The sequence below is a fragment of the Pipistrellus kuhlii genome, unplaced genomic scaffold (genome assembly GCF_014108245.1).
Source record: "Pipistrellus kuhlii isolate mPipKuh1 unplaced genomic scaffold, mPipKuh1.p scaffold_m20_p_5, whole genome shotgun sequence".
In the NCBI taxonomy this organism is placed as follows: Eukaryota; Metazoa; Chordata; class Mammalia; order Chiroptera; family Vespertilionidae; genus Pipistrellus; species Pipistrellus kuhlii.
Window position 1 is genome coordinate 73,561,305 of NW_023425551.1, and position 27,776 is coordinate 73,589,080.

The 27,776-nt window shown below is 55.7% G+C and overlaps 2 protein-coding genes across 14 annotated transcripts; one reads left to right on the top strand and one right to left on the bottom strand.

Annotated features, from left to right (window-relative positions):
- The first annotated feature begins 1,461 nt into the window (after positions 1-1,461).
- Positions 1,462-6,762, top strand: DLK2 (delta like non-canonical Notch ligand 2). Of its 7 annotated transcripts, none has more exons than XM_045572670.1 (6): positions 1,462-1,479; positions 2,580-2,710; positions 2,972-3,035; positions 4,494-4,624; positions 5,068-5,212; positions 5,879-6,762. In XM_045572670.1, the coding sequence occupies exons 2-6, from the start codon at positions 2,635-2,637 to the stop codon at positions 6,612-6,614; spliced, it is 1,152 nt and encodes a 383-aa protein (XP_045428626.1). In that variant the 5' UTR covers positions 1,462-1,479; positions 2,580-2,634; the 3' UTR covers positions 6,615-6,762. The 7 variants fall into 7 exon arrangements, with proteins under 7 accessions (XP_045428626.1, XP_036270108.1, XP_036270109.1 ...); XM_036414215.2 differs by lacking the exon at positions 1,462-1,479 and adding an exon at positions 1,991-2,125; XM_036414216.2 differs by lacking the exon at positions 1,462-1,479 and adding an exon at positions 1,997-2,125 and having other exon boundaries at positions 2,518-2,710.
- Positions 6,686-27,481, bottom strand: ABCC10 (ATP binding cassette subfamily C member 10). 7 transcript variants are annotated; one of them, XM_045572664.1, is made up of 22 exons: positions 27,193-27,315; positions 26,883-27,054; positions 23,290-24,502; positions 21,310-21,537; positions 20,546-20,702; positions 20,169-20,278; positions 18,602-18,681; positions 17,816-17,987; positions 16,582-16,680; positions 15,762-15,951; positions 14,937-15,014; positions 14,593-14,787; positions 14,038-14,191; positions 13,632-13,821; positions 10,998-11,341; positions 10,498-10,667; positions 9,866-10,026; positions 9,298-9,551; positions 8,250-8,395; positions 8,053-8,150; positions 7,698-7,810; positions 6,686-7,162 (listed from the first exon to the last, which is right to left on the bottom strand). In XM_045572664.1, the coding sequence occupies exons 1-22, from the start codon at positions 27,209-27,211 to the stop codon at positions 7,009-7,011; spliced, it is 4,497 nt and encodes a 1,498-aa protein (XP_045428620.1). In that variant the 5' UTR covers positions 27,212-27,315; the 3' UTR covers positions 6,686-7,008. The 7 variants fall into 7 exon arrangements, 5 of the variants coding, with proteins under 5 accessions (XP_045428620.1, XP_045428624.1, XP_045428621.1 ...); XM_045572668.1 differs by lacking the exons at positions 23,290-24,502; positions 27,193-27,315 and adding an exon at positions 27,322-27,481; XR_006739966.1 differs by lacking the exons at positions 6,686-7,162; positions 7,698-7,810; positions 8,053-8,150 and adding an exon at positions 8,869-9,040 and having other exon boundaries at positions 8,266-8,395.
- Positions 27,482-27,776: the final 295 nt, after the last annotated feature.

Consider the following 27,776-nt stretch of genomic DNA (forward strand, 5'->3'; position numbering starts at 1 on the left):
CCAGTCCCTAGACTCATTCCCAGTCCCCAGACACAGTCCCCAGTGCCCAGGATGACGGACGTCCAGCACAAAGTAGCAGCACACAGGTGCTCAGGAATATTTGTTGAATGAATGTATAATAGCAAAACCATAAACACAATTGTGTAAGGGTCCAATTGTGAGAATCCCACAATGAGGGCTAAGTTAAATAGATTGTGATATATCTACTAATGGACTATTATGCAGCCATAAAAATTGTGCTTTTGAGGACTATCAATACATTATGTGGAGTAAAAAAAAAAAAAGTCAGGATACAATACTACAGGTACTGAGTAAAAACATCTGGGTAGGAACAGGGTAAAAAAAAAACAAAACCCACCCACATTATTGGTTTTTTCATGGTAATAGGATCATGGGTGATTTTTTTTTTTTACTTGATTCTAAAGGATCTATCGTGTTATTGAATTTCTTTCAAAATAATAAAGTTGCACACGTTCATTGTGGAAGGAAAAAAAATGCAGAAAAGCATCATTAAGAAAAGATAACCTTTAATTCCATTATCCAGAACAAAAGTCACTGGTAATTGACAGGCGTTCTGTGTTGTCTCTCCCTGCTTGCAGTTAACATACTTTTCCCTTTTTTTTTTTTTTTTTTTTTTTTTTTTTTTTTTTTTTTACATCTAGGCAAGTATGATTATAATAGGAGATTGAGATTATGGAGTGTGTCCGCTAGGGGAGGCCTCAAAAAGGCGACTTTTGATAGTCACATAATCTATTTGACCTACACTAATTGGACGTTATAGGTTGTTTCCAATTTTTCACTAAAAAACAAATTAAAACAAAATAAAAGGCTAGAGCTATGGCATTACTCAGATTCAGAAAGCTCTTTAGGGAAGAGGAAGTGGCTGGAGAGATGAGGTGGGTGTGGCTGTTACATCCAATGGAGACTGCAAGAAAAACTAGGCCAGCGGCTCCGTCCCTGTGGGGTGTCCGTGGGAAGCTTCTGCAGGGGCTGGAGAGTCCTCCTTCCAATCTGTGGCATTTAAAGATGGAGAAATCTTGATCTGGAGGCTTCGGTGGTGTTCCTAGCCTCTGCGCTCTTGCGCTGCGCAGGCAAGAGAAGTGCTTCCTGTCCTCGCCTTGCACAGGTGTCTCCGAGCCCTGAGCCTGGACAATAGTCCCCCCTACTCCCCGCACCGAACTCGGTTAGTCAGAGCTCTGGTTTTGGCCGATTAGCCTGAGCTCAAGAAGGGATGTGATCCGGGTACAGGAGAAGGAACTGGGGTGCGGGGGGTGGGGGGTGGGGTACATCTACAGAGTCAGGGGCATTCCCTGGCCAGAGGGGCGTCCCATAGCGGCCACGGGAAGGGACAGGGCGGCGGGGATAGAGATGGGGTGGGGGTGGGGCCGATCCTTAGGCGCCGCTGATCCTAGAAGGCTGTGCTCGGCGGCGCGGAGAGAGAGAAGCGGAGGAGAGGCGCAGCCATTTGAAGCGAAGCAGGTGATGGAGGATTTCCTCACGGCGGAGGCGTGGGCTGGGTGACAGGAGGAGGGCGGGGGCGGCGCCGCCCGGAGCGCGTGCCGGATCCACCGGAGGAGCGGGACTGGTGAGGACGGAGGTGGGGCGGGGGCGAGAGGCCAGGGCAGCCAAGCTGGGGTTCGAGATGGGAGAGTCACTGGGCGGCGCACATCTGGCCGGCACTTTGCATGTAGATTCCCATCATTTCCTCCCTCCGAAGGAGAAAGCGAGGCTCGGATAGGTTGGGTGGCAGCGGAGGGTGGGGGCCCGGGGAAGAGAGCGGCAGCGGGGAAAGGGGCGAGCGCCGCGCTCCGGGAGGAGGCGTGAGCCGGGCGCCGCGGGGGGTGGCGGCGGGCGCGGAGGATCGGGGCGGGCCGGCGGCGGGCCGGGGAGGGCGCGGGAGGAGGGATCGGCCGGCACACGCCGCCCCTGGCAGGCGGCCCGAGCGCGCACGAGGAGCCGCCGCCGCCGCCGCTCGCGATCGCCTGGAGCCCCAGATTCCGGAGCGCTCGGCTCGCATGGCAGCCGCCTCGGCGCCCGGCCCCGAGGCCCGCTAGGGGCGGCCCCGCGGCGGAGCCCGTCGGACCCGGCCTCGCGTGGCGCCCGGAGCACCGCCTCGCAGCCCGAGGTGAGGACCGCGAGGGCGGGGCGCTCCGGACCGGGGCGCTCGGGGGCTCCGGGCCGGGCGGCGCGGCCAAGCCGGCGCGGCTGAGACGGGAAGGGGGCCGGTCCTGGATGGAGCCTGGAGTGGGGTCGGAGACCGCTCGCTGCTGGGAACCAGACCCCGCGTCCCCTCCCTGCTCCAGGCCTCCCCTCGGCGCGATCCTCACCGCCACGGACCCCTCCGTTCTGGGCGTCCCTAGCCCCGGCCCCTCCACGCCGCCCCTCCTTTGCCTCTTCCCACAGAGCCTGGTTCTGGGCCGTTTCACCCCCCTCCTCATCGGTTCCACCCTTCCCCGCCCTGCCTTCACCCCTTCTTCTGTCCGGACGCCCCGCTCCCCTTCGGCTCCTGTCGCTAAGAACCGCAATCCGTGCCGCTTCTCTCCGCATCCGCCCGTCTCCCAGCCTGCGTCGTCCCACAGGTGTCCGCACGTGCGGCCGTCCACCCGTCCGTCCTCCCCGGGGCCGGCGCTGACCATGCCCAGCGGCTGCCGCTGCCTGCATCTCATGTGCCTGCTGTGCGTCCTGGGGGCCCCGGCTCGGCACGCCGTAGGTGAGCGCACCCCGGACGCAGGTCGCGGCCCTCTGCCTCCCCACGTCCCCCGCTTCACGTTGACCTCTGCCGGCCGGAGACGGCACTGCAGCCGCTCGGACCCGCGGGGTTGGTGAGACCCAAGCCATCCCTTGGAGTGTCTGTCTGTTGGGGACTCTGCCCCAGAGCTGAGCCCACCCAATTGCTGGGGCCCCGCACCCTCCCGAGCCCAGCATCTCAGGGGCAGGGCTCACCCCTCCCACATCAATCAATCTCTTGCAGCCGATGACTGCAGCTCCCACTGTGACCTGGCCCACGGCTGCTGTGATCCTGACGGCTCCTGCAGGTACCTCTCTGAGCACGTGCTCCTAAACCCTTTGCTCCTCTTTTCCCAGTCCTTCACACCCACAACAGGGCAGGGTGCCCAGGGGCTTAACACCCTACTGTTCCTTCCCACCCCACCCCACCCCCACCCCCACAGCACACAGGGCAGACCAGCCAGCCTTCCTTCACCTTCGCCTTGACTCTTCCTTCTTCCAGCTTATGCTCCCCACTGTTTCACTCACCCAAATCTGACCCAAGAATTCTGAAACATTCCTCCTCAAGACCAGGAGAAAGGCCTGGAACTTGAGAGAGTTTGGAGATTGGGAGCCTGGAGGAAAGGGAGAGATAGGAAAGGCATAAAGAGAATTGGTTTGGCCTATAAGAGAAAGGCTGCTGGAGGATTGCTGGGAAGATGACCTTATGAAAGAGTATCTTTAAAAAAAAAAAAATATATATATATATATATTTATAGATTTCAGAGAGAAAGGGAGAGAGAAAGAGAGATAGAAACACCAATGATGAGAGAGAATCATTGATTGGCTGCCTCCTGCATGCCCCACACTGGGGATGGAGCCCACAACCCAAGCATGTGCCCTTAACTGGAATCGAACCTGGGACCCTTCAGTCCACAGGCCGACGCTCTATCCACTGAGCCAAACCAACTAGGGCAAGAGTATCTTTCTTGATGAATTTGAGTAATTGACTCACTGGGGTGAGGGTGGGGCAAATTCAGTAGCAGGAGGGAAATGTGTCTGGATGGACCTGTCAGGGCAAGTTGCTGGAGGGGCTGGGGGTGTTCTGGACTCAAGGACGGAGGGCTTTTTAAAAAATAGGTCAGGCCCTGGCAGGGTGCTCAATGGTTAGAGTGCAGGCCTGCTGGAGAGTCATGGGCTCAGTTCCTAGTCACGGGCACATACCTGGGTTGCAGGTTTGATCCCTGACCCCCTTCAGATCCTGTGTGGGAGGAAACCAATCGACGTGTCTAAGTCACTTCAATGTTTCTCTCTCCCCCTCTCCCCTTCCTTCCACATTCCCTAAAAGTCAATGGAAAAAATATCGTCATTCCTTGGGTGAGGATTAAGAAAACACACAGGTCAGGCTTTTGCCCTGGAATCAAGGGCACTCTTTAAAAAACAACACACATTTCTGAGTCTCAGATATGCCAGGACTGATCCTGGGAGTATTTATAATCATCTTAGTTCCTTCCTCGACACATCCCCAGAAAATGCATTCCCAATTTACAGATGAGGAAACTAAGGCTCACAAGGATTAGACAAAGTGCAGAACCACTTGAGTGCTGGTGTCAGATGATCTGATTCCACAGACATGACCCTACACAGCCCACACCTATCCGGATGGGCCTGCTTCCCCTGGGGACTGTCATGTCTTCTTGTTTTTGAAATGCTCTGGTCTTGCCTCCACTTCCTCCCCCCACCTCCCACCTCGCTTGGAGCCCTGACCCTGTGCTTCTCCCCATCAGGTGTGACCCAGGCTGGGAGGGGCCGCACTGTGAGCGCTGTGTGCGGATGCCTGGCTGCCAGCATGGTTCCTGCCACCAGCCCTGGCAGTGCATCTGCCATGGTGGCTGGGCGGGCAAGTTCTGTGACAAAGGTAGGGGAGCAGAGAGGGCAGCTGTTGGTCTGGAGACCCCATGTGCCTTGGGAAAACATCCACTATTTATTGTGTCCAGCCCCCAAACTCAAATGCACAGCAGCTCATCATTTTAGCCTCCATACCTATGTGTTGCCTCACTTGGCCCTTACCCTAACCCCATGAGATGGGCAAGGCGGCTGCGGAAACGGTCCTCATTGTACAGATGAGGACATTGAGGCTCAGAGATGAGCTACAACTTGCTTGAAGTTACTGAGACGGATGGACATTGCCAGGGGCAGGGGCCTCCTGATTCCGAATTCAGTGTTGTTTACCCCACCAAACATACCAGCCTGGGTGGGTCTGCAGTATGAGCTGCACCCACTGAGCCCGAGGGAGGGTTCTGGCCAGGTCTGGGTGCCAGATGTAAGGGGCTCTCCCAGAACCTTCCGTCTCCTCTATAGATGAGCACATCTGTACCACCCAGTCCCCCTGCCGGAACGGAGGCCAGTGCGTCTATGATGGGGGCGGCGAGTACCACTGTGTGTGCCTACCAGGCTTCCACGGACGGGACTGTGAGCGCAAGACTGGACCCTGTGAGCAGGCTGGGTGAGTATGGCCCCCTGGGGTGAGTTCAAGGTTAGGTGGGAATCTGTTGACAGGAGGCAGGACTGTTGAGAGGCTGGCAGTGAAGTAACAGGGCTGACGGTCAGAAGCCCCACTGAGGGCACCAGAGGATAAAACCCCAGCTTGCCAGTGTCCCTTTTATACCATCGGGACCATTTCAACAAAAATCTATAGGAACTGGAGATGTAACAGATCGATGTGTGATTGCTCTGGCTGTTGGGGGCGGGGGGGAGTGTGAGGACCTAGGACTCCCCTCCTCCTCCCAGGTAAGCTGCCCCTGTGGCCCCTAAGGATGTCCCCCACACACAGCCTTCTGCCTCAGTGTGTGCATAGGGAAAAGGGCCTGTAGGGCGGGGCCTGCCCTCATTTCTGTGTGGGGCCTAAGAGCCTACCAAGGTTATAATACACTTGCCTTCAGCCTTGCCTTTGGGCCATGCTAACTGCTTGACGTTGGGTTATCTCATTTAACCCTCACAATGTGGAAGCCGAATGCTACTTCCATTTCCATCTTAAAAGGAGATATTGATTCAAGGTGATGTGATTCAAGGTGACATTGCTGGAAGGGGGTTGGGCAGTGGTCAGGATGCTGACCTAGGCTGCCCTGCAGGTGTGAGTCTGTATCAAAGCCCTCTCCCACCTCCACCCCAGCTCCCCGTGCCAGAATGGCGGCCAGTGCCAGGACGACCAGGGCTTTGCCCTCAACTTCACGTGCCGCTGCTTGGCAGGCTTTGTGGGTGCCTACTGTGAGGTGAACGTGGACGACTGTCTGATGAGGCCTTGTGCTAACGGCGCCACCTGTCTGGATGGCATAAACCGCTTCTTCTGCCTCTGCCCGGAGGGCTTTGCTGGACGCTTTTGCACCATCAACCTGGATGACTGTGCCAGCCGCCCATGCCAGAGAGGGGCCCGCTGCCGGGACCGGGTCCACGACTTCGACTGTCTCTGTCCTAGCGGCTATGGCGGCAAGACTTGTGAGCTCGTCTTACCTGACCCAGACCCTGCCACCGTGGCAGACATGCCCCTGGGGCCCACCTCGGCGCTGGTGGTGCCTGCCACGGGGCCTGCCCCCCACAGCGCAGGGGCTGGCCTGCTGCGCATCTCAGTGAAGGAGGTAGTGCGTAGGCAAGAGGCCAGGCTAGGTGAGTCGAGCCTGGTGGCCGTGGTGGTGTTCGGGGCCCTCACTGCCACGCTGGTCCTGTCCACGGTGTTGCTGACCCTGAGGGCCTGGCGCCGGGGCATCTGTCCCCCTGGGCCCTGTTGCTCCTCGGCACCGCACTACGCCCCGGCACGCCAGGACCAAGAATGTCAGGTCAGCATGCTGCCTGCGGGGCTCCCCCTGCCACCTGACCTGCCCCCTGAGCCCAGAAAGACCACGGCACTGTGACGGGGGTGGGGCTTCGTGCCGCCTCCACCTGCTCTGCCCTTCAGACTGGAACCGTCCTCACTTGCCTCCCCTCAGCAGCTTCACACAAGAAATATTATTTTTTTAATACACAGAATGTAAGATGGGAATCTTATTCAATAAAACTATGGCATTGTACGTGGACTCCTTTTCCAGAAAAAACTGCCTGGCGTCACTGAAGAGGGCTGAGCAGAGGCCTGTTTCTGGGGAAACCTTGGGACTTTGCCTTCAGCCTGGTTCTTAGAGAGGAACCCATGACACCTCCCCCCTCCCCAAGGAAGTGCCAGTGAGGTAGAGCCATGGAGGCGAATGTAAACAAACAGCTCTGCAGCCACCCAGCAGAGGGTAAGATAGGGGTGACAGGGGGGGGGGGCGCTCAGGGGGAGGAGTGGGCTCCCTGCTGGCTGCTCTGCAGCAGCTGCTGGAACAGGGAGTGAGGCTGGTTGCGCAGGGCGGCAGGGGAGTCCAGCTCCACGACCCTCCCAGCTTGCAGCACCAGCACCCGGTCAGAGTTCATGATGGTGTTGAGCCTGTGGGAGAGGAGGTGGTCAGTGGAGGATGGAGGGCAACACCCTAGAGCAGCGGTCGCCAACAGGTGGTCGGTGAACTGAAAGGCTGGCGACCGCTGCCCTGAAGCAGGAAGCTGACCCACCTTCCCTCCTCTCCTTCCCTAGACAGCACAGTCCTGCCCCCACGCTTTACCCGGCTCCGCGCTGGGGGCTACCGATGCCTTCAGACAATGTGCTATGAGAATGAGGAGCTGAGGTTCATGGAAGTTTGGAATCTCTAGGGTAGGGGTGTCGAACTCAATCAGAGAAGGGGCCAAAATCTAAAATCCAGCCTAAATCGAGGGCCGAATGGTTTACTGAACAGTCATAAACTGTCATTGTGATGGAAATGCAGCGGAGTGCAGTGATGACAGCGCGGTGCGGGCCACATTGCAAGGCCTGGCGGGACAGATTTGGCCCGCGGGCCTTGTGTTTGACACATGTGCTCTAGGGCTCTGACCCCCAGGTCCCTGACACTATTTCCCCTGACTGGAATCTCATGCCGATGCTTGCACACCTGTGGGCAATGGTTAGCACTGTCTTGTGGGCGAAGCGTTTGCAGATGGTCTGCTGGAGCAGCTGGTCTGTTTTCTGGTCCACACTTGCCGTGGCCTCATCAATGCACAGGATCTGGAACATGTGGAGGGGGTGGGCAGGAGGACAGAGAAGAGGGTTCGTCTTGGCTTCTGCCCAAGCACCGGCATCTACCCCCTGGTGGGGCCCCACGCGGCCCAGCCCAGCCCGCAGATCCCCACCTCCAGCTCTAAAAGAAAAACTAACGTGGTCCTCTGAGACTTCTCCCTGCTCACTCCCCACCCCTCACATGCCCCTGCCTTCTTCCCGGCCCTCTCGGATGTCTCCTCTCACCTTACCTTGGCATCTGTGAGGAGAGCCCTGGCCAGACACAGCAGCTGCCTCTGCCCCAGTGATAAGCTCCGGCCCCCCTCGCCCAGCTCACCATCCAGACCACCTACAAGGCACAGCATCGTCGCCCCTGGGTCCTAGGTCTCTCTCTGCCCCCTCCCTGCTCCCTCCTCCTCCACCCTGCAGGGTAGGGCCTGGTACTCACCCATGGACGCGATCACCTCACTCAGGTGGCACTGCTCCAGAGCCTGCCACAGGGCCCTGTCCTCATGCAGGCCCCGGGGGTCCAGGTTCTCCCGAACACTCCCACTGAACAGAAAGGGTTCCTGGGGGATGATAGCCAGCTGGGACCTGGGTGACAGAGGGACATGGGTCTAGGCTGGAGGTGTGGTCACTTCTGCGCCTGGCACAGGTTTCAGCTATAGGTCTAGCACCTCCAGAGAAGCCTAGGGAAGAGCCCTGAACATAACCCTCACTCAGCTCCCCTGCTGTTCAGCGTGTTACCAGAACTGGGCAGGTGCCATGAGGGATACGAGAGAAGCCAAAGGCCCACGCTCTGCCCTTAAGGAGCTTACATCTCACTAAGCTACAAAACACAGGGCAGGAGACTCCATCAGGCACTGGGACAGCCGTGGTGGCAGAGAGTTTGAATAGTAGGGAGAGGATGCGTCAAGATGGGAGGGCCTAGAATTGGGTCCTGAGGAGCCATATGTGGAGCTAGAAGAGAAGGCAGGAAAGGCAGGGCCAGGGCCTGGGACCAATAATAGGCTTTGGAACAGAGCTCCCTGCCTTTTCCACATCAGAGAAAATGACACTAGGCTAACCTGGGCTGGTGGGGGGAGTTGTTTAGCACCAGATGTGGCCTCTTGTTGCCAGGGGCAACTGGCCCAGGTCTCAAGTGCCCTGAGCATCACCCGCCAAGCCTGAGGGCGGAGAGGATGAGTATCTTGGGCACAGCACCGGGAGGCTCTGATTCAGGATGCAGTGACCATTGATCTAGACTGCAAGGTGCATACTGGGAAGTACAAGAAAAAATGAAGCTGGAAAGGTGGGCCTGGGTCAGATTAAAGACCTGACCCCACAGCTACATCCCTGCACCTGAGGACAGCGAGCCCTGGGAGCTCGCCATCCTTGCTGGCTGTCCCAGCTGCCTTCCCCGAATCGACCCTGCTGCCCTGAGTCTACAGAAACCTTTCGGCTAGGCTTCCTCTCTGTGCCAGTAGTCTGGTTCTCCTCTTCTCGCTCCCCCAGACCTGAGCTCGGCCAGCGCCAGCTGGCGGGTGTCCACTCCGTCCAGGAGCACGCGCCCCGAGCTGGGCTCCAGCAGCCGGAAGAGCACGGACAGCAGGGACGACTTTCCGGAGCCCGTGCGGCCCACGATGCCCAGCTTCTCTCCGGGCTGCACGCGGAAGGTCACCCCGTCCAGGGCATTCGGCAGCCCCGGCCGGTACACCAACACCACGTCCTGGAACTCCACGCTCCCCTGCGTCAGCCAGCCAGTGCCTAGCTGGTGGGGTTCGTGGGTGGGAGGTGGAGGGAGATGGGTGAGACGGGGAGACGTGGGGAGAAGGGGGGTTGGAGAGTGGAAGGATGAGAAATAGATGGTGTGAGAGGAAAGGGGGAAATAAGGACAAGTGAAGGAGATGGGAGAACAGACACAAAGATGAGGGACACAGTGAAGAAAGGGGAGATCATGCGGGGACATTAGAGGAGCTGAGAAAGATGGCAAGGAGTGGAAAGGAACCTGGGGAATGACTGGGGCAGTGGGGAGGGTCCTTCCAGGTTCCAGCGCCCAGGCCCGGGGCACAGGTGCGGGCCTACCTGCCTCGGCTGGCCCTGGGGCTCCTGGGGCAGGTCGCAGGAGTACTCCTCCAGCCGCTCGACGCTCACCAGCATGGTTTCTGTCTGCGTGAAGCTGCTCACCAGGCCCGAGAGTAGCCCCGTCAGGGACAGGGCATACGACAGAGACAGGCCCACCAGTCCTGGCAGGAGAGGAACACCAGGCACCAGGGGAGGCTTGGTGAGGAGGACTGAGGCCGAACGGGAGAATCTCAAGCTGCGGACTGCGGGCATTGAACGGAGGCCGCAGAGAAGCAGGAAGGTGCCAGCAGCAGACCCAGGGCCACCGACGCTAGATGCCAGGCAGTGGAGTGGGTCCACAGAGGCTCTGAGGGAGGATGGGTGGGCCTGGCAGAGGGCTGGGGGTCGGGGGAGAGGGCAGGGGCAGAGACCAGAAGACTGATTCTAGTACCAGATGCAGCATCACCTGGGAAAGTCACTTCTTGAGACTCAGTGTCCTCAACTCTACAACGAGGGGCAGGAGAATTACGACACATACTCACAGGGACCCTGCGCGGCAGGGGAGAACGCTGGGGGACGGCGCAGGGAGAGGTCTGGGGCAGGGCACGGGAATCGCATGCTTCTGAGGGGAGTAAAGGGGCCCGGGGTGGTACCTGGGTTGGCGAGGCCCTGCTGGTGCTGTATCAGGGCGATGCCTGCGATGGCGCTGACCACGGCGGCCCCCATGAGCTGGAGCCGAATGTCCAGCCACTGCATTGTGGCGCTGGAGGCAAACTGGCACCTCTGGTTTAGCTCCAGGAGCCTCTGGTTCTTCTCCTCGAACCTGGGGGAAGCCAGGGGGGGAAGCAAGGCCACTCCACTTGCCCAGACTCCCCCTCAGAACGCCTTCTTCTCGGAGCTGATCAACACACCCACAGGCCTCACGGAGGGCACGGAGAGGTCAGCGTGTTCTTTCACAGGCGGTCTGCTCTGCACCCATGCCTTTCTTCTGCTTCTTTCCTCTTCCCCTTAGTGCCTTCACTCACCCTTCCCTTCTCAGGAGACCCGAAGCCCCTCTCTCCCACGTGCCTTTCTTCGTAAGGGGGGTCCTCTGCCCGCTCCCCGCCAGCACCTCACACCCTCGCTCCGGGTGGGAGAGGCAGGCTCCACACACCTGCCAGTGGCCCCGCAGGCCCGGAGCACGGGGAGGCCGGCCAGGGTGTCGGCCAGGTGGGTGTAGAGCGGGGACAGGGTGAGGCTGCCCAGGCGCCGCAGCTCCCGCGAGGAAGCCCGGTAGTGGCGCTGCACGCGGTAGTAGATGAGGCTCAGAGGCGGCAGCAGCAGCAGCAGCCAGGGCAGGCCGGAGCCCAGCACCGCCAGGAGGCCCAGCAGGCCTGCCGCGTTGGCCAGGAGGATGTTGAGGATGAAGGGCAGGCTGTCGTCCACGCAGGCCACATCGGAGGAGAAGCGGTTTAGGACCCGGCCCATGGGCGTGGCGTCGAAGAACGTGATGGGTGCCTGGGAGAAGGGATATGGTTGGGCAAGGGCAGGGTCTGGCACAAACGGGGTGGGAGGCCACCCTGGGGGAGGTGCGGGGGCAAAAGAAAGCAAAGTGTCTCCAGAGTTTGGGAGCGGAAAGGAGGAACAGGTGGAGCCAGGAGGAAGAATATCGCAGGTTAGAAAAGACAAAGACTGTCCCTCTGGCCAGTGGTGAGCCTTGAAAGGCCATGCTGGCCACTCTGCTACCTCTGTGCCAGACATGCCTACGTCCCTCTCCAGAACACGGGGACTTCCGGCCAGTGAGTGAGGGTCAGGAGGCACATCCTGATCGCCCAGGGCTGGACAGAGGGTGAGGGCAGTGGTTCAAGTCAGATCGCCTCATGGCCGCATTCAGGCTCTGGAGTCAGACTGAGGCTGGGATTCCAGCTCTGCCACTTAGTAGAGGTGAAACCCCTCAATCTCTTAAAGGCCCATGTTCCTCATTTCAAAAACTGGGATAATAGCCCAGCCAGGTCGGTCAGTTGCTTAGAGCATTATCTAAATACGCCAAGGATCTCCTAGCCAGTCTGGTCAATGGATAGAATGTCGGCCTGTGGACTGAAGGGTTCCGGGTTTGATTCCGGTCAAGGGCACATGCCTGGGTTGTGGGCTCGATCCCCAGTGGGGGGTGTGCGGGAGGCAGTCAATCAATGATTCTCTCTCATCTGATGTTTCTATCTCCCTCTCCCTCTCCCTTCTTCTCTGAAATCAATGAAAAAATATATTTTTTAAATATGCCAAGGTCGCAGGTTCCATCTCCAGTCAGGGCACAGACAAGAAGCAACCAATAAATGCACAAATAAATGGGACAACAAATGGATGTTTCTCTCTAAATCAATCATGAAAAAAAAACAAAAACGAGACTAATGGAACTGCACCTCACAGGGCTATCGGTAAGGATTAAAGGCCATTTACATAGCGGCCAGTAGCTCAGCACAGTCTGTCTGGCTCAGTGACTGCCAGACATCGGGACTACTGCTGGGAGGCACAGTCTCCAAGGCAACCCGCTTCCCCATCCCCCAACTCTCTGCCTTTCCTTGGGCAACGGTCCTATCTTAAGGCAGAAGACTAGGTTGAAGGACTTTCTGAAGTATCTCTCAAAGCCAGAGGAAGAGAAATGAATTTCTTCACAGCCTGAAGATGCCCCTCCTTAGCTCCCGGAGGAGAGGCAGAACAGTAGGCAGCTGCTCCCGACAGGCATTGGACAGACCCACATGGGACTGGTTCACAGCCTGCTCTCTAGGGAAACAGCCTCGCCTCGGTCACTCTGAGCCTCAGTTTCCTCATCTGTAAAATAGGGATAATAATACCTGCCTCACAGGGTAATTATGAGGTCCAAATAAGACAATGAATAAGAATGGGCTTTGTAACAATAACAACATTAATAATAATTGCCAATTGAGCACTTAGTATGTCCCACGCACTATCCTAAGCACTCTCTCCCTTTAAAAATATATTTTTATTGATTTCAGAGAGAAAGGAAGAGGGGGAGAGAGAAACACCAATGAGAGAGAATCATTGATTGGCTGCCTCCTGCATGCCCCCTACTGGGAATCGGGCCCACAACCCAGGCATATACCCTTGACTGGAATCAAACCCAGGACCCTTCAGTCCGTAGGCTGATGCTCTATCCACTGAGCCAAACTGGCTAGGGCTATCCTAAGCACTTTCCATGCCTAATTAATTTATCCTCATACTAAGTCTATGGGTAGGCTAGAATAGATATACACATAGCAACCAGAATGGATCTTAGAAACAGCCCTAAATATAAACTGTAAGAAACAAAATTTCATTTAAAAAAATATATGAACACAAAACGGGCATTTCACACACAAAAAAAGATACACTTTAACACACATAGATTGTTGCTTTTTAAGGAGTATATAGGAAATGGAGATGGGTATACAGAAATAGGGATGGATAGGTAAATAAGTAAACACAAAAGGGACTTTGCATGGACTAAGGGTGCTTAGCTCAACCCTCAGTCCTTTAGACCAGAATCATGTGCCCTTGACTGACTCTGAGGACACTTCCCTTCTCCCCCCATGTGGCTTCCTGTTTCCCCCCATGTGGCAGAGGAGGAAGCTGTGGGTTAAGTATCCGGGTCTGAACCCAGGCAGCCCCTCTGCTCTCAGCCTTTCCAGACCACAAGTTGTCAAGTGCTGCACTCATCTGTGAGGGGCCAGATTCTCCCAGGAACAGGAAGCAGGATGGGGCCCAAGTATAAAGAGGGCTCCCACATGCCATGCCCACCCTCTCACCCCCTCACCATAAGGATTCGACACAGCAGGCGGCGATGCAGGATGGCGGCTGCCCGGAGGGTGCCTGCTGCAAAGAGCACTGCCCGCAGGAGGGTGCAGAAGGAGTTGACTCCAGCAATGCTCGCATACACGGTGAGGTAGAAACGGATGTCGGAGGAGCCATTGGGGGCCGCTTTGGGCAGGAGGAACGCTGAGGTGCTGGGAGGTGGGGAGGAGGCTGAGGGTCACCAACAGTAGAGCCACTAGGTGGTCTCTTCCCCTCGCCTACACTACCTCTCCTCATTCTGCAGAGAAACAACCCCTGGAACCACCAGCCCTCTTCTCCCCCTCCCCCCCACCTGCTTCCCAACTCTCACTCCCCGCCTGGCAACCACTCTGAGAACACCGGGCCTGCTCCCAGCCCCAGGCACTCACTAGAAGCTTCTGGGGGAAAAGAGGAGCAGCTGGGCAGAGAGGAGCCCAGCAGAGTCCGGGGTGGTCTGGACTGACACCTCCTGGGAGCTATTCTTGTCTGCCTTCAGCTGAGAGATCCAGTGGGAGAGCCACCAGTCAGCAGCGTTCCTTGTGGCTGGGTGGGGACAGGAAAGAGAAAGCTGTGAGACTCACCTCCTGACTCCTAATCCACTGCCCTTGACTCTGGTTCTCTCCTTCTTCACCCTGCTGGGCCTCCCCACCCTGCCACTATTCCATGTCCTCCCTGGTGTGTGCTTCTTTCCTGGCCTATCACTCCACAGGTCGGCGGGGAGCTTGATCTCAAATGTGCAGAAGGGGGCAGATCCGACGATGGCCACAGAGTGCATCTGTCTGGCTTCTGGGACTCTGTCAGCACTGGGGGCAGGCCTATTGTCTCGGCTATGGTCCATGCCTGGTGAGTCTTGGGCTTTGTAAGGATTAGTCCACAGGGAAGGATGTGATGGAGCTGGAAGATCAGGCTATGGGTGGGATAAAGGCTCCGGGGTCTATTCCTACCTTGCATGAGGAGCAGCGAGGCCAGGATGGCCAGGGCCAGGCCCAGGCCGATGGCCCTCCAGTAGGCTCGGTACACATGGAAGGCCACAGCGCCCTCCTTCTTGCTTTCTTCCTGCAGCAGGCGGCCAGACGCGCTCTCCTCCACCTCCAGTCCCTCCTTTGTTTTCTCTGGGCTCCGTACTGACTGTGCTGTGGCTGGAAGGATCAAGGTCAGGGGGATTAAGCTTGAAGGATGACAGTTGAAAACCTCAGTGTTTCAGAGAGGCAGGCAAGCTCTGGAAAAATCGTATGCCTACTGTCTCGTGGTGAAGAGCAAGCCACTTCCTGTCATCCTTGGGCCATACCTGAGTCAGACTCGCGACCATCCTCAGCCCAGACTTTGGGGGCAGCTTGTACAAATGGCAGGATCTCAGAGGGAGGCCCTGGAAGGTAGCAGGTGAAATCAGGAGGGGACTGTTCCAGAAGTATACTAGGTTTTTCTAAAAATGTGTGTCAACTCCCCCACCCCCTCTCCTACCACCCTTCTCTTTGGATCCACTCTGGCAGGGCTCTGTCTGATATCCCAATTCTGGGCAGGACCATTAAGTCCACCCTCAGTCGGGAGCCCAATCAGCACAGACGGAAACTGTTCGCCCCTGGGAGTCATAGCGCCGTGAGCACTCTATCCAGCGTCACCTCTCAGTGCCGCCAGGCTCTCTCCTTACGCCTCACAAATTCCCAGCACTCCGGGGGAGCCTCACTTCCTCCTGTTTCTCTCCCAGTGAGCCTGCAGACAGTCATGTCCCTCTGGATAATAATCCTTCAGGATTTTTTTTTTCTTTTTAATAAAAAAGACTGTTCTAAAACTGCTTTCTCTTCTCCATGGACATCAGTCTGTTCTCAGAGATCCAGGGACTGTAAGTTCCCAATGTTCTCGGTCACAAAGCCCAAGTCCCCAGTCCACAGGCATTCTGCAGCGTGCTCCTTTCCCTCCTGCTCTCCCGTTACTCACATCGGTTCTGTGAAGGCAGGACAGGGGCTCCCAGGAGACAGCAAGATGACTGGGCCCACGCCACACACGGAGGGGTGGCAGAGTCTGCACTTGACAATCCATCTGTCCCTCTTCCCCAGTTACACCCAGGTAGGTGGCCCCTCACTGGCTGGCCTCCTGCCCTGGCAGCCCACATTACCCGCCTGGACCAGGCGCCCGGCCTCCAGCAGCAGCACCAGGTCAGCCTTCTCCAGGTACTCGGTGCGGTGGGTGCAGAGCAGCCGCGTGGTGTGGCTCAGCACCCCCAGGATGCACCTGTGCAGCAGGTGGTTGGCCACGTCTGCGTCCACAGCCGCCAGAGGGTCATCGAGGAGGTAGAGCTCCTTTTCCTAGAGAGTGGCAGGGGCACCATGGACGCCAAGGCCCAGGCCCTCTGGCCAGAACCCAGACCTCGCCTAGGACGTGATCTTGAGGGAGTCACAAAAGAAGGTTCAGAGGAACTCTGGGCGCTACCCCTCACGCAGGAGAGAAGGAGGTGAGACCCGAGGTGGACTTCCCTCCAGTCAAACAAGGCCAGTGCCCCAGGGCCAATGCTCAGCCTTGCTGGGGCCCAGTGCCTCAAGCCACATAACAGGATTTTTTGTGTATGTTTTAAATGTTTTTATTGATTTTTTTTTTTTCCAGAGAGAGAGGAAGAGAGAGAAATATTGATCAGCCTCTGGCATGCACCCTGACTTGGGATTGAACTCACAACCTGGGCATGTACCCTGACTGGCAATTGAACTGGTGACCCTTAGGTACACAGGATAACGCTCGATCAACTGAGCCACACTGGCCAATGCAGGGCATATAATAGTTTTTAAAGGGCCTTTAGTTCTGCCCTGAATCTGCAAAAGGGGAATGGGGTGGCCAAGGAACCACCAACTCAGGTCATGGGTGAGGGGGAACCAGATGCTGAAAATATCCCCCACCCTCCAGCTAAGCTCCCAAGGCTCTGGGCTTGCCCACCTTTAGCTTACCTGATAGACAGCACGAGCAAGGGCAATCCGGGCCCGCTGTCCCCCGCTGAGGGTCACACCCTTCTCCCCCACCTCTGTCAGGTCTCCAGCAGGAAGGATCTGATGGGACAGGCCTCTGAGCAAGCTCCCCAATGCTTTCTACCCCATTTCCTATCCCTTTGCATAGAAATGAGACAGGGAGCTTGAAAAGACTGGTCTTGAATTTGGGGCGGGGGGTGGTGGGTGGGGGCAAGCCAGAGGAGATAAACCATAACAACTGGCTTTTACTGAGCATTTACTATGTGCTTAGCACTTTACAGGCATTATTTCATGCAATCTCCATGACAACTTTATGACGATGGTATTATTTCCTTTTCACAGATGAGATCAAAGCTCAGTCAGACTCACTACCTTGCCCAAGGTTGTTCCACCCTAGTAAAGGGCAGGACACGAGCACAGACTCTTAGCCACTCCATCACACTGCCGCACCTTTTCTAACAGGCAAGGATGGTGATGGGCAAATTCAATGGGACGCTCTGAGGGTTTCTCACGGAGTGCACCTCGAAGCTTCCTGTGGCCTCACGAGTGACCTCAGAGGACGTGCCTGTGGTCCACCCGATGGGGAGGCCAAGGAAAGAGCACTGCTCCTCCTCCCTTTTCTTACTGCCTACAACAGTTCCTGGTAGGTATTTGCTACAGATGCTTGATAAAGAAACCAACAATAGACGGACAGAGGATGCTCATGGTCATAGTCAAAGGTCCTCCTTTCCAGCGAAGTGCCACATTCACCTGGACCGGGGAGTGGTGATGGCAGTCCCGCAGGGATGTGGGGGTTGGGTGGGGAAGTCATGGGAGAAATGTGGAACCCCATCCCCTCTAAATTTAGTACTCTGAATGTGGGGGACCCAAAGGGTTCTCCGGGCTTCCCTAGAGTAACCTTGCCCCCCACAAATCTTCCCACTGGGAGGTAAGCGAGGACCTCTTGAATAAAAACAACCAGCCAGACCTATGTAGATCTCGGCCTCACGGGGAATCCTTCACTCGCCCCAGAAGACTCCGGGTTCCCCCAGTGGCTATGTGGAGCCCCGTCCCCTTCCTCCCTCAGCTCACACTCTGGGAGGAGCAAAGCCTGATGGCCAGTCCTAGGTAAGTGATGTCTGAGAGGAAGCAACCCCCTCCCAGGGTCGGTCTCTGATTTGAGGTGTCAGGGACACGAGCACACGGGCGGCCAAGAGGCTTCGGGGCCAGGACTCACACTGAGGTCGTCATTGAGGGCGCAGGCCTCCAGCACTTCCTGGTACAGCTGGGCATCAAATGCCTTCCCAAAGAGAATGTTGTCTCGGATGGTGGCAAACTGGACCCAGGGTTCCTGGGAGGCCAGGCCAAAGCCTTTGGACAGGTCCCACAATGCCACGCGTCCACGTAGCCTGCAGAGAGCCAGGTCAGCAGCATGGGTGTTGGCTCCAGACTGAATCTCTCCATGCCCAACCACTGCCTCCAAGAAGCCTTTCCAGACTGCTGCCTTCCACACAGAATCCCCTTCATGTCACGTGGCTCTCCGGATTGGCAGCCACGGAAGTCCTAAATGAGGCTGTGGGCTCTTTCTGGACAGGGAGGCGGAAATTGCTCTCTGACGGAAGCCAGGCAGCTGTCACATCTAGATGTTCTTAGCAGCTCAGAAGAGAGCAGGGCCACTACCCTGGACTTAGGCACAGAAGAAGAAAGCTTCCTTCACGCCTCGGCTCTTCTCTGGACCCCTTCCCTGCACAACCACATATTCACAAAGAGCAGCTGACGCTGGATGTTTGCATTCACTTTTTCCACTCACTAATATAGCACTGGTAACTCTGGTGTGATAATGATGAGAACTCACTTTCTTGAGAGTTTCCCCCTTCTCAGACTGAAACCTCTCCCAAGAAAGGGACTATGTCTTCTTCACTTGGCATCTCTGGCCCCTAAAAAAGGTCCACCACATAGCAGGGGCTGGGTTAAGTGTTGCTGGAGGGCAGAACTGAGGATGGGGACGCTAGAGGTTGCTCACCTGTGGAGCTCGCCAGCGATAGCGGCCAGCAGGGAGCTCTTTCCGCAGCCCACCTTCCCCACGACGCCCACCAGGAGACCCTGCAAAAAACCCACACAGGTAAGCGCAGGGTTTCCCTGCTGAGGCCCCGGCTGCTAACCACCCCACAGAGGCTTCTCTCTAGGCCCCGGGGAGTCTGTAGGGAAAGAATTCGCCATGAGGAACAAAGCCTAAGAAATTCCAAGGCAAGCTCTGAGGCAGGCTTCCCAGAATGGGGAAAGGGAAGGAAGGGACTCCAGGCTTTGGGACCTGGATGCTGGGCTGGCTAAGTCCACTTGTAGCTGGACTTCTGGTATCTCCATGCAAAACGCAGTGTTTCAAAAGGGCCTATTTCTGTCATTTGCAGTTTAAAATCTGGTGTGTTCCCTTCATTTGTTAGCTGTAACACACATTCATTGAGCAATCTCCCCGAACAAAAAGAAAAAAAATCCTCTAGGAAGAGGCAGAGCTCCTACCCAGCCAGCCAGGATGGACTCATCCACGGGTAGGCAACAAACCAACGTGAGCCCCTCCCCTGGGGATGCCCCCTTTTTCCAGCTACAGCCAGCAAGTAGGAGGGCTCTCTGCCGTGGCATCTTCTGCTCAGTGCAGAGTGGGTCCACAGAGAGATAAAAACAAGGCAAATAGAGAGAAAGACAGACAGAAGGAAAGAGCTCTCTGCAAGTCGAGGCCTGGCTCTGGGCTGCTACAGAGACGGAGTTGCATGCTTGCTTTAGGATTCTGCAATTCATCTCCATATCCTTACTATATACATGCTTGTTTGCTTAAGGTAGCTCCAGTACGTTTCTACAACTTACATCCAAAAAAGCCCCAACTGACACATTAGTAAAATTCCTTTGAAAAATTCCAGCCTTATCTTGCCTGAACTAAGAGGAAAAACAAAACACACAGCCCAAGCCAGAAACCTGAGCCAAATGTGGTGGAGACAGTTCAGCCACCACCAGAGAATGCTGGGTTGAGATGCGGGGCAAAGGGTTGGATGGGGCCAGGGGAGCATGAAAACTCAGGACTGGGGGAAACAGACGTCACTGTGCTGCCAGGAACGCTCTTTCAAGAGCTTCTGTGAGAATTCATGTGATGGTGTGAACCACAGGGTTCCTTTCGCCAAGGTAAAGAGAGGACTATCTATCTCATTTGCAAAATCCTTTCAGAAGGGACTGCTGGGTCTCTTCCCGGTGCTCAGCCCTGGGGCTGGATCAGCCTGAACTGGATCTCCTCTATCAGACATGGATGATCCAGGAGACAAAACATTTGCTGGTCTGGACTGAGTGGGTGTGAGCTGTCTGAAGACCACAGAGAGACGTGACTATGTAAAAGTTGTGTGAGGAAGGAATGACATTCAATGAAGTAGCATCTCTTCCTCAATTAGAGCCTGCTCACCAAACCTCTCCAGTCTTCCCCCTCCGTATTTAGAGCTACAGGGCCATCTAGCTATGCTGGGCTCCATCCTTGTTTATCTGTCACTGAGCCCCCATCTTCCTTATCAGCTTGGGGACTCTTCTAGGTTGTCTGACCAACAACAACGAACCTTCTTCACTTCAAGGTGCCCGATGAAGGTCTCCTGGCCGGCTCCAACTGGGTCCCAAGAGAACAGGGCTTCATGCAGCTCCAATACTGTAGATGGCTCTGTGGGGGGATCTGAAAGGAGAAGAAGCCACTCAAATTGGCCTTCTAATCCACCACCTACCTGCTTGGGGAGGGTAAGCCAGGGGCATGCCATTAGCTTGCCTGCCCCATATCTACCTGCCAAGGGCTAATTCAGCCTCCTTCTCAGTCTGAGGATTCTCCCCCAGGAAATGGCCACCTGCTCTACCTGGACCCTGTTGCCTCTGGCTTCTCTCGGTAGCATCTATGTGCAGTGCCCTCCTCACCTGTGCCAGGCTTTATCCTCTGGCTCCCCATTACCTTGGCTGTAGTAGACCTTGGGGTTGTGGTTGGGGAGGTCGAGGAAACGCTGGATCCGGTCCAAGGACACTTTGGCCTCCAGGAGGCCATTGATCACCCAAGGGAAGTTGTTGAGAGGAAGAATGAGCATGCGTACCAGTGCCAGGGCCGTGAATACCTAAGGTTGAGGGGGGAGGGTAGTGAAGCATCTGAAGGCCTGCTGTATGGATGGCCCTGTGGACGGGTCTGAGGAGGGAAGAACAGGGCGGCAGCAGGACTGAGGGTCTGGTTGGACAATCCGTGGATCAGAGCTGGCAAAGGTGGCCATTCCAAGAATCCCAGAAGTCCCAGATGGCCCACCAGGGATCCAGGTTGTACCTTAGGCACGCAGGCCTAGCCAATCTCAGACCTTCTCAGAATTTCTAAGTAGTAAGCCTCTGGCCCTGGGCAGAAGCAACAGAATCATGGATTTTGTTTTTCTCTCTGAGGACATCAAAATGAGACCAAAAAAAGGGACCTAACAGAGCTTGGGTCTGACCAGAAGTTGGAAAGGAAGAGGAGAGGAAAAAAGGAATTCCTTCAAGAGGGAAGGGTTACATATCTGAGACCCCAGCAAATGGTCCCTTCAGAGAATTCCCCTCAGTTGGAACAGAAACGGCAGTCAGGGATCCTCCTCCCTCCTTCCCAGCCAGTACCACCAGCTGAGGCCCCTCCCCACTCCACTGCAGTCTTCTTGCTGCTGCCTCCCTCCAGCCGTCCTCCCTGCCCCCTCCCCCAGTCCTCACCTTGGTGGCAGTGAGCTGGTTCCCCAGGAGGACATAAGTGATGAAGATGACGATGGAGATGACAACCGGCAGGGCAGCCCACAGGTACACACAGGCTGCGTCCAGGTATTTGATGACCCGGAGTCGCCCCAGCTCTTGAGCCCGCCAGGCCTCTACTCGGGCCTCCAGCACCTGCTCCCAGCCGAAGAACTTGATGACCCGCATGCCACTCAGCAGCTCCGTTATGAGCTAAGGACGGGAACAAGAGAGCAGGGTGAGGTGGAGACACTGCTCGTGTGGCTCCTCTGCCTCGTCCCCCCCAGGCTCATAGTAGAGGATGCCGAGTACCCTGAGCCTCCAGATACTCTGTGCTTCCTAGCCCTGGCTTTCTTCCTCACCTCAGCTCTTTCTGGAAGTCCTGCCCTGAAACCCTTTTCAACCCTGGGTTGCTTCCCCTCCCCGTCTTTTACTTTTCCATGCACTCCGGCTGGGGACAGGTCAGAGCTGGCTCCCCCGACCTTCCTAAGAGATGAACTGGTGGGCAGTGCAGAGGGTTACCACACTGGTACAAGCATTCTCCCATTAGATGAGGGAAGAAGGACTGCTTCCCAAAGCCAGAAGATAAGGGCTTCTCGGGCTGGTCACCAGTCTGGCCCATGGCTTGGGTGGTGTGGGAACTATTCCGGTAGGAGAAAACAGATGTAGGAGGCCACACCGCAGCCTGGGGTTAGCTGGGCAGAGGGGCCCAGGCAAGATGGGCAAGGGCCAGAGGAATTCTTTTTTTTTTTTTTTAATAAAACTTTATTGTTCAGATTATTACAAATGTGATCCTCTTCCCCCTGTCATTTGCTCCCCTTCACCAGGTTCCCACCCCACCCTCTCTCCTTTCCCCACCCCCCATTGTCCTCGTTCATAGGTGCACAGTTTTTGTTCAGTCTCTTTCCGCACCCCCACTCAGAGGAACTCTTTGGATCCTAACTTTTATACATCCCCAGCCTACAAGCCACGGAGGCACTGGAAGCCTTCACAAGGCCTTGGAGACCTCGTCTGTCGTGAGGAGGAAAAAAGGCCTCATGCTATAACCGGCTATCGGGGACAGCGCCCTCTCCGTTAGCGCCAAAAGATGCTGACAACTGCCTGGCCGGTGTTGTTCAGTTGAGCGTCGACCTATAAACCAGGAGGTCACAGTTCAATTCCTGCTCAGGGCATATGCCCGGGTTTCGGGTTTGATCCTCAGTAGGGGGCGTGTAGGAGACAGCTCATGAATGATTCTCTCTCATCATTGCTCCTATCTCTCTCCTTCTTCCTTTCTCTCTGAAATCAATAAAAATACATTTAAAAAAATACATTCACAATTGTTCTGTATGGACCCCCAGGCCTACCATCCCCTCTGTAGAGGTACCTACAATCACTGCAAAACCCAGAACTGACCCAGCCAGATGCTTCACACCTGGAGCTGGCCTGATGGGAACGTGAGCTCCTCCCTTCTGCAGAGCCCACCGCCAAGAGGCAGCTGGGGTTCCCCTGGCTTCTCCATAGGCAGCTGTGGGGTGGTCTGGGCCCTACATGAGGAGGGAGATTTGGGTCCTGGCTCTATCACTAAAACCTCATTTGGTCCCAGACAGGTTACTTCCTTCCTCCTAGGGTTGCTGCTTAGGACTGCATGAACTAATACTATTACTAAGGAGCACATTCATTTAGGGCTCATTTTGTGACTGGCACCGTACCAAGCATTACCTCATAGGAACCTCACAATGACCCTAAGAGGCGAACTATTGTCCTCGTTTCACAGATGAGGAAACCGAGGCCCAAAGAGGTTAAGTGACTTGCCTGAGGCGATTAAACTATAGTACGTGGCCAAGTTGGGATGTGAAGCCATGTCTTTCTCCAGTCTGAGCTCTCAAGTTCTAGATCACACTCCTTCCCTCAGACTGTGCATGGGAGGACCGGGATGCAGGGTGAGGGTCTCCGATTGTGGAGGGACCTCAAGCAGCCCCTCACCTTAACCCGCGTGTCCTTGTGCTGTAGCATCTCCTGGTTGCTGGTCATGATGCGAGTGGCGATCACTTTGTTGACAGGAACCAGCAGCACTGCCAGGATCAAACCACCCACGAAGGCCACACCCACCTGCAGGTGCAGCAGGTAGAGGGTGATGGCCAGCTGCAGGGGCAGGCCCCAAGCCTCGTGGAAACTCCCGGCAAAGTTAAGCAACCGCTCAGAGTCAGTGCCTAGGAGGTTCAGGGCCTCCCCAACAGGAGGACGGCTGGGCCCCAGCTGTGAGGCCTTGCGGTACAGGAGGTTCAACACGGCCCCCCGTGCCTGCAGCGTCACCTTCCGTAGCTCATACCCATACTGATTCCCCAGCACAGCGCCCAGCACAGCCCCGGCGGCTAGCCCCAAGGCATAGAGCAGGCCATTGCTCAGAGGCTCCTGCCCCTCCTCCAGGAATCCCACCAGGAGGGACAACAGCAGGGGCCCCGAGAATCCCAGCATGGTCCCCACCAGCTTCAACAGTCCGAGTGCCAAGTAGCACCGCCCAAAGGCTCTGTACAAGGCCCTCCACAGCTGGGCCCTCTCCTGCCAGTGTGCCTGGAAGACACGGGCCAGGTAGGCTGGGTGCAGCCTGTAGGGAAGGCGGCAAATGTCTTGGGGCTGCTGGAGATGTCCACGGGCCCCACGGGCCAGCAAGGGTGTCAGCCAGGCATAGGAAAAGCGTGACAGCCAGCTCTCTCCATCTTCGGCTATCTCCGGTTCCTGTCCCTCTGGCAGGAGGGGCTCCCAGCGTACCTGCGGCAGCCCAGGGACTGCCCAGCCTAGTCCATAGGCCACGAGGGAAGCCAGCTGCAGGATGAGAAGGCAGAGGCGGGAGAGAGGCCCTGGGAGGAGTGGGGGCAGAAGTGTGCCTCGCTGGCAGTGCCACAGCAGGGTGAGCACTAGGGCTGGGGCTGGCAGGAAGGCAGCCAGAGCCAAGGCCAAGGGCCCTCGGGAGTGGCCTTGAGGGGAATGAGCCAATGCCCACAGAGCCAGGCTGTGGCTGATCCAGGCCACCGCTGCCACGCCCCCTGCCAGCACCTCTAGCCCTAAGGGCCCTGGGCCTGCCTCTGGTGGCAGAGCAGCTGGAAGGAGGTCTAACAGTGGAACGATGGAGAGCAGGAAGGAGGCTGTGAGTCGGAGGCGCCAGCCGGGACTGCATGGTAGGTTGTAATCTGGACTCCTGGGGATAAGAGGGGAAACAGAAAAGGAGGCATATCATAGTTGACTCAGGGCCCAGACATATCTCCAATAATTCACTTTCCTGGAGGGAATCAACTCCCTTTCCTGCCCTATGCACCTTATTCTTACCCCACTTTCCCCGGGAACCTAGGGCCTTTTCTCCGAGGAAGTCTTCCTGGATTAACCTAATCCACTTTCTAATCTACCCACATCGTTTCTGATCATTCTTTCACCACAGAAATGAACAGTTTTGAGTTAAATCATACAAAATATGAAGGCTCTAATTAGAAAAAAAAAATCCTACTTTTTTATACTGATAAACCACTTCAGGATGAGTACTCATTTTCACAGAAATATCTACCTAAAATAACCCTTAAATTCACCTGAAGAACTATTAGGTGGATAAAAATTTGACTGACATACACCTCTTATACTCTTATAACCTAAATGTTATGAAGCCTAAGATTATTTTTTTAAAATATATTTTATTGATTTTTTATAGAGAGGAAGAGAGAGTGATAGTTAGAAACATCAATGAGAGAGAATCATCGGCCAGCTGCCTCCTGCACACCCCCCTCCGGAGATGTGCCCACAACCAAGGTACATGCCCTTGACCGGAATCGAACCTGGGACATTTCAGTCCGCAGGCTGATGTTCTATCCACTGAGCCAAACCGGCTTCAGCAAAGCTTCAGACTATTCTACTCTCAGTCTTCCCAGTGGTTGTAGAGGATGGATGGTATAAATCACTCCTGTGACTCCTTTAGCTGAAACACAAAACTCTTTCTGGTTTTGTCTGTATCTTCTTGGCATGGGAAACATGTTTTTAATAAAAAGGGCGATCTGTCTGCATTAAAAATCAAGCAACAGAAAACACACCTTCAACAGTGAATATTAGAATCTCTTGATAGTTCATATACAAAGAGGGCTGAGCCCTGGCTGGGTGGCTCAGTTGGTTGGAGCGCTGTCCAGTACACCAAAAGGCGGCGGGTCTGATTCCGTCAGAGCACATACCTAGGCTGCATGTTTGATCCCGTCAGGGCACATATGGAAGGCAGCTGGTTGATGTTTTTCTCTCTCTCTCTCTCTCTCTCTCTCCCCCCCCCTCTCTCTCTCGTTCTCTCTCACTCCCTTCTCCTCCTCTCACTCTAAAAATTAATGAAGCCAGGCTGGCATGGCTCAGTGGTTGAGCATCAACCTATGAACCAGGAGGTCACAGTTCAATTCCCAGTCAGGGCACATATCCTGGTTGCGGGCTCGATCCCGTGTGTGGGGTGTGCAGAAGGCACCTGATCAATGATTCTCTCTCATCATTGATGTTTCTGTTTTTCTCTCCCTCTCCCTTCTTCTCTGAAATCACTAACAATATACTTAAGCCCTAATCGGTTTGGCTCAGTGGATAGAACATCTGCCTGCGGACTGAAAGGTCCCAGGTTCGATTCCATTCAAGGGCATGCACCTTGGTTGCAGGCACCCCCCAAGTGGGAAGTGTGCAGGAGGCAGCTGATTGATATTTCTCTCTCATCGATGTTTCTGACTCTCTATTCCTCCCCCTTCCTCTCTGTAAAAAAAAAAATAAATAAATAAATAAAATAAAATCTAAATATACATATTTAAACAATAAAAATAATAATTAGTTAAAACATATCCTTGGGTAAGGATAAAAAAAAAAAAAAAGAGGGGACCTGGGGACCAGGATTTTGAGTGGAGATCTCCAATGCAGAGGGACCTCAAGCAGCCCTTCACCTTAACCGTGTGTCCTTGTGCTGTATTTCCTTTGTTGGTAGGGGGTGGGTTACTGAAAAAATTTAATTGTATTTTAAAATGCTTCAGGTTTCCTTTAAAAAGTCCAGCAGATCAGGGTGATTATATTTGAATAAAAGTCAACCTTTAATAATTCATGACAGTTGTATTTGAACATCTGAAAAATCTACAAAAGTTATTATTTCTACCTTGCATCAGGCTTTTAAAAATGTGGTGTGGCTCAATTGGTTGAGCGTCCCTCCCAGGCACCAAGAGGTCACTGGCTGGATTCCAGGTCAGGGCACATGCTTGGGTTTCAGGCTCCAACTCCAGTAGGGGGCGTGCAGGAAGCAGCTGATTGATGTTTCTCTCTCATCCAAATTTCTACCTCTCTCCTTCCTTCCTCTCTCCAAAAGTCAAAAAAACGTATTTTTTTAGAATGTGCCATGTACGGGCGTTATATGCTTAAATGCATTATTTGATTTAAACCTCGCGGTATGCTCAAATTTTATTCTACCGTACGTTGGCCCTGCTCCAGAGACCTCACTATTCTTGGTTACACTGTCGCGCAGATGTGGGTGTCGGGAGAGATCTGCAGGCACCCACGGGCAGAGGTAAGTGCATCCCGTCTCAACGCACCTAGGGGTTCCCCAATAACAGGCGCTGAGCACGGCGAGGAGCGCGTGGGGCAGGGCGCTGAGTACCAGCTGGGTGAAGCAGTGGCCCGTGGTGTCCCCCTCCCACACCGGAAGTGGCTGCAACACGCCGGTGCCACACAGCTGGGCCAGGAGCCGCTCCATGGAGGCTTCACCTGCGGGGGAAGCCAAGGGTGGAGAGAGGGAAGGTTCCTCCCAGAGACGGGTTAGTCGCCCGATGGGCGAGGGCGGTGCAGGGCGCCGGGAGCTGGGGAAGTGGGGGAGCTGGGGAAGTGGGGAGCTGGGACGCTGACCAGGAAGTACAGTGTCCATGGGCACTGACAGCACGTCCCAGCCGTCTTCCGCCCTCCAACCCCCGCCCTTGAGCTGGGACTTCCCTTCGCAACTCCCCAGAATCCAGACCCCGTGGGTTCTCGCGTTACCTCAGGGGCGCAGGGGCGGTGGTGTGGCTGCCCAGAGCTGGCAGGCGTCTGGTGGCCCGTGGGATCCGGAACCTGTAACCAGGAGACTTGCTTTTTCACCGGATCTCGAGATCCGGGCACCGGTGCTGGCCGGGGCTGCCGGCCACGCTCGCTTGGCACCCCCTAGAGGCCGGATGGCTGCGCGGTGCGGCTCGCCCTCCGTTCACAGAGCCTTTGCGCCCGTGCTCCGCGCTGGGCTTCGGGTGGCCTCTGGGCAGGCGCACAGCGGCATGGCCGGGGTACGCTTGCACGTGGACTGATGTCGGGGGTAGGCTCTCGCAGAGATGGTGGGAGTGAGGGTGGGCAGATTCGGCGGAAGGCCTAGGAGCGAGGAGGAGAGGGAGGGCACTAGAGGTACCTCTGAGGAATGAAGACGAGCTCTCGCTTGGTGACTTTCCAAGGCAGTATGTTCTGTC